Below are 5,841 nucleotides of genomic sequence, written 5' to 3' on the forward strand. Positions count from 1 at the left end.
CACATGACCGCATGGATAAAGAATGGCAGTGATCACATCATAAAATGTGCATCCAAGAAAAGAACACATTATCCAGCCAATATACTCTATCACACTTAGTACCCCTTGGTGACTTTGAATTCACTGTTTAGGCCAGAAACTCTGGACCATGCAGAATCCATCTCTAGCCGTCAGTTTTAAGAGCACAGGAGGGGACAGAACACTTGAATAAGAAAGATGGTTTCAGAGTCAAGACTTACAATCAAATTTTATTCATAAGGAATGCAATTTAAAACAAAAAAGGATTAAAATGAATATTAATATAAATATTTAAAAGTATTTTCAAACATGAAAAATATTAACAAGAACATATAACTATGAAATACCAAAAAGAAAACTTCATTTAAAATCATAACAAAAATATTTCTAAACAGCGTATTCTTAGTGAACATTTTGAAGTACAGTTATATTGCTGTTTCTCCTCTAGCAGGCAAATGGCATTGCAGTCCCCAAGTCTTCTTTCAAATGGTGTTATCCTAAAAAGAAAGGGAGTAAGACCTCAATCAGTCAGGCTCGCTTAGTGAAAGATAAATTTAGGGTTTCTTAGCAATTAATAAATTAACTGTGAGGGATATTATTCATCCAAAAAATGTTGTTACTATTCAGGATGGTAGTCAGCAGGGGACTCCTGAGAAAGCAACAGATTCTTCAGGATGCTCCCTTCCTGCTGTGTGTCCCATTCCCGCTCTCTTGCACTTTCTGAGACCAGGGAGAGGAAGGCAGTTATTCAGACACTGATTTGTTGGAGACCTGCATGCCAGCTGTCAGGTTTCTGCCTTGTACCACCTCAGCTCTATTGGAGGTCACCATTGATGTGTTAACTGATAACATTGCTGGTGTGTCTGTGGTCAGGGCAAAGTTTACAGCAACCCTGACAGTAGTGTGTGCTGCCCATCTGGGACTCAGAGTTAAACCAGTGCACACCATGAACAGCGCAATGGGAAGAGACCTCATTGGGTTACAGGAAGAAATGTGAAGGCCATGTGTCACCAAGATTAAAGACAATGACAAGGATTAATTTGCCATTTGCACTCGGTAATTATCCCTGAAAGGTGCTTCCCAACTTGGAGGTCACCTGACCAAAAAATGTCATTGATCACAGGACCAAAACTTGTTCAAAGCACTACATAGCATACATTCTATCACTGGGACAGGAAATATTATGATATCAATTGTCTGTCACCATTTCTAGACTGCAGCTTCAAAAAGAGCAGCAAAGCATACTTGTTAATCATTCAGTTTCTGAAAAGTGCTGGACTTCCCAGAATAGTTGAGCATAGACAGAGCAATGAACAATTCCATTGCATGAGGTGGTTGTATTGTTGGGAGTGTAAATTAGTAAGCTGGTAGGGGAAAGCAAACAGGTATGAAATTAGCAAATGGAATGAGATGATGTTAAGCTGACACAGCTGCTTGTCCCTACCAGATGTGGCTGGGTCTGGAGGTTGCTCTTCTTCTCCTGTTCATCCTTATCGTTCTTGTGCAAGTCAACCAAATATTTCTGTAGCAGTGGTGCACAATCCAGATGTTCTGCTTTGCTCGCCTTCTTGAATGGGAACAACTTCTTCTGCACACATATCTTGTCCATATGGATCCGGCTGGGCAGGTAGCTGTAAACACACTCTGCATAGTTAGATCCTGCAGCTTCTTCCTCCCATTTCTACTCCGAAGTCCCACAAACTTGCCCTGGACCCAGATACCAAAGAAAACTTCATAGAATACATCTTGATACACATAAGGCTGCTGCACAAACATCAAGCAGCCAATTCAGGGAAGAATAAATTGTTTCTGTGACCCAAGTACCAAGAAGAGTCTATGTCTCTCCAAAAAAACAGGGGATATACATCTATCAATGGAAGTAAAATGCATGGGGGCAACATCAATTAATAGTGGGCAAATACCCTCAAAGGAGGTCAGTAGAATTAAGGGAAGGTCATGTTATCCTGTTGGTCCACACATTGAGTTTTGTTGAACCTGGTGTGACCCCAGAGGCCCAGTTCAGCCTATTAGCCATTTGGTGAGCTGAATCAGTACTGGTCTACCTAGAGCCTTCTGAAGATGCCTAGACACTCTGGGTATGAGTAACAGTCTCCTGTGGACCTAAAAACTGAGTCCAAAAGGCCCAGGGCACAGTGATGTTTAAAGAGCACAAGACATGGAGTCAGAACTGCAGACCTCCAATCCGAACAAAGGAAGGCAGGTGTGGGCAAAGCACAGTTAATGGCCTTTCTGACCAGTGCTCACCGATAGAAGTTAATCTCCTTCTGGAGCTCCTGAAATTTCTCACAATGCTCGATGTTCCTCATCTCTAAGTTGTGCAGTAATGACATGACCTCCCTCTCCTTTATCTTCAATTTTTCATAAAATGGATTTGACCTGACGTAGCGGCAGATCCTAGGAGAGTAAAACCCAGTGAACATCCTCTTTTAGGAATATATGAACTCAGGGTGGATCTTCTAGTACCCCAGCCTTGGAAGCACAATTTCTGAATTGTACATATTGGCATCTTCTTCAGCTTCAGAAACTTGGTATTCTGGGCCTAAGACACCATAAGCTAGGAATCCAGATAAAGGGTTCCCAAGTTCCCTTTCTTCAATCAGAAGGGCTGGATCTGCAATCAAGCTAGTTATGCTAACAAGAGCCTAGGCCAAAGCTCTACTGCCTCCAAGACCTAGAAAACTGTGATTTCAATTTTCCTGTTTTGACAACAGGAATTCTACTTTGTGAATAATTAATTTTGTAGAGACAGACATTTCACACAATTATGGAGTTGAGACCAGAAATCGCCACAAAATTATAATCTGCCCAAAGGCACAAATATACAGACAAATGTGAGCACATTTGCAAAGAATTGTGCAGTTGAAAGAGGGACTCCCAAAACAAAGCACTCACATCACCATGAAAGTTTTATACAGGTAAATACTCAGGCGAAAACATAGACCCCTAGATTCCAAGTGTATATGGGGGGAATATAAACATATAAAAATTGTGCATATGCATGTAAGTGTGTACAAACAGAGATACAGAAAGTGGGACACAGGCACAGGAAAAGAAAAGTAAACAGTAACAGAATGAGAAAGAGAGCCAAATATGGAAACAGAGAAACAATCAGAATCAGTAGAAATGCATGCCACATTATTGGCTCAGAGGTAAACAAGAAAGAAGGAGCAGGCCTGTGTCTCTGGCCATCTAGTCAAACATTGAGATGAACAATTTGGGATCTGTCACCTCAGGCTACTGCAACAAGAGTCCAGCACTCAGTCACCTTCCTAGCACACACCCAAACTCACAGCACCTAGAACCTTGCAAAGCTACCACCTGTCAAGGGCTTTCCAAATGCACACTGGGAACTCATGCTCCAGGAACGTTATCCCTGAATCCTCACTAAGGCCACAAGTTCAGATTTTCAGCTGGAGGCAGCAGATGAGACCATTTCCCATCTCACTCCTGACCAAGGGTCAGGTTCTGATCTCCTCTATATCAGAAATGAGGTTTAGGATGAGTATTTTGGGAGGCACAGCTTTCTGGACCCCTACACCTTAATAGAATAAGATGTAGGTGACACTGCAGGTCCATGAATGACACAAGGCAGTTTGGAGCAATGCATACCTGTTGTTCCTGTATCTCTCTGTCACGTAAGTCAGGAGATCTCTTAGCTCATTTCTCTCCTCAGTAGCTGACTGCAGCTGTCTAATCAGTCTCTGCTCTTCTGTGTTCTCCGTGTTGGCCTCCTTGTTGATTACCACAGGGCCAGGGGATGATGTCAGTCTCCCATCCTCTGTAGGTAGGAGAACACAAGTGAACATTCATGGAGAGACTAGGGGAGTGTACATAGACCATGGCGATGCCCTAACAGGAGAAGAGTATGTGTAGAACACAGTGTCACCACAACGAGTTTGTTGTTGCCTAAGAGACCTCCTCAGTGGAAGTCAACTCTCCCAGCCCTCTATAGCAACCAAGAGATGTCAGATGCCGGGTGTTCCCTATGCCTGCCAACCATACTCAAGTACCACAGAGATGGTTTCTACAGGATTGTTATCAACTTAACAGGGTACAACTTTCTTTCAGGACCCTAACCCCTGTACTTTCAGAAGTCAGATGATAAATTCAACCTCCAAAAGTTTTGAGTGATTGGAGATACTCAGATGTCCTGCACTGATACTCTAGGCCACCCCATTTGGAGTTAAAAAGCTTTGAGGGGGAAGTCACCATCAACAGACTTATCAATTCCCCTGTCTGAAACACCAAATGCCACAGAAGTACCAATTGGTTACAGGCTGAATCTTGGTGTACTTGCTCCACATCGTTTTGGAACTGTAAAAAGATGTTCGTAACACACAAACTCTAATGTATAATGCTAAGGATGTCCTATCCCTGAAAATTAGAAAAAGTCAAAGGAGTTCTAAGAACATAAGGTCATTGCCAGAAGCATAATTCTCTCCCTGATACTAAAGTCAGAGATCTACTTTATTTAAAGAAGCAATGAAAGTGAATTAGATTTATACTCTGTCTAAATTCAATAAAGATGGACACTCAATGTCTCCTGATGGTGTTATTATATCAATGTAACTTAACATATGCACTTTAAAAATGAAGGCCAGAAGTTCACAGAATAATAGCATTGGCCTTACCATATCCTCCCTTTGGGGATGGGCAAACTAATGTTCTCAAATCCTTGACTTTCAGGAATTGTGATCTTCATGGAATTTCAATTCCTTTGCAGATACTCCAGTTGTTGTGGCCCATTGGTAAACAGGTCAGCCTAAGCCTATTCTCCCTCTGAAAGAAAGCTCAGCCTACAATTCACAGAACTTACTCCGCATTCCCCAGGCCAGCTTTCTTTGTCCATCATTTGTTTTTGATGAAAGGCGAGATTCCCTCACTCCAGTCTGTCCAAAATCAACGTTCACTCTCCCAAAATGCTTGCGAAGACGGGAATACATGTCTTCCTGTGTATCTGCAAGCAGGGACTGAGAAAAAGTAGGGCACTGGTGGTTACTACAACACTGGTGACATCACAGAGGATGCCAAGAACTCTCTAGGACACAATAGAATGTTCAAGAAGGGTCAGCTGATGTCATGGTGAACAGACTTTGCCTCTCTGCTAATAATCTCCCTGTATAGTGCATAAGCTGAGGTGCCCTTTCCAGGATACCTTCCCAGGGCATAGCCCCTGAGTACCTCCTGCTTCCAAGGCCAAATTTTCCTCAAGGCTTGATTATAAAAACCTGAGTAATTCCTATGCATTTTAATGAATGTTTCCCTCCAAATCCTGCCCAAAAATGTCTCATCTTAAGTCAAATTATCCTTATTCATCAATATTAGCCATTAAAAATTCCTGAGAAATAATACCAGTTTGAATATGCAGTCAAAAGTTTCTCCTGTGTCCTTATGTACATGTGCTTGAAATCACATCAAGAAATAGACTGCAGGATAGGTTGCAACATGGGTGTGTGTTATGGGAAAACTCATGAAGCCTTGTACTTAGCATTCGACAGTTGCCCCAAAATCCCTTAGGAGAAAGAGTTGAAATCATTATGGTGCTAGGAACAGTGTGGAGTCAAATTGCCAGAGGAAAATGAAATGCTTTAGCCACCAATGAAGGCACCCGCATGGTGCTTGTGGGGTTCTCCTCTTTGCACCAACGTCACCAAAGGAGCATTGCTCACAGGCCTATGTAAGCTCTATCATGAGATTCTGTCTGACAGTTTGTATCTTGGGCCTCTCACTGAGCACGTGCTATCTTCTCTATATTTAACCCCACTCTTCTAGTTTGGAGACCCAACGGGTGATTATCTCTTT

At 42.2% G+C, this 5,841-nt stretch overlaps 1 protein-coding gene across 2 annotated transcripts; it reads right to left on the reverse strand.

Moving 5' to 3' along the window:
• Nucleotides 1-220: 220 nt before the first annotated feature.
• On the reverse strand, nucleotides 221-5,044 carry LOC134480030 (disks large homolog 5-like). Of its 2 annotated transcripts, NM_001430126.1 has the most exon segments (5): nucleotides 221-515; nucleotides 1,463-1,649; nucleotides 2,284-2,433; nucleotides 3,649-3,817; nucleotides 4,856-5,044. In NM_001430126.1, coding segments are annotated over 5 exon segments (648 nt in total). In that variant the 5' UTR covers nucleotides 4,983-5,044; the 3' UTR covers nucleotides 221-500.
• Between the last annotated feature and the right edge of the window lie 797 nt (nucleotides 5,045-5,841).

The sequence above is a fragment of the Rattus norvegicus genome, chromosome 8 (assembly GCF_021556685.1).
Source record: "Rattus norvegicus strain SHRSP/BbbUtx chromosome 8, alternate assembly SHRSP_T2T, whole genome shotgun sequence".
NCBI lineage: Eukaryota > Metazoa > Chordata > Mammalia > Rodentia > Muridae > Rattus > Rattus norvegicus.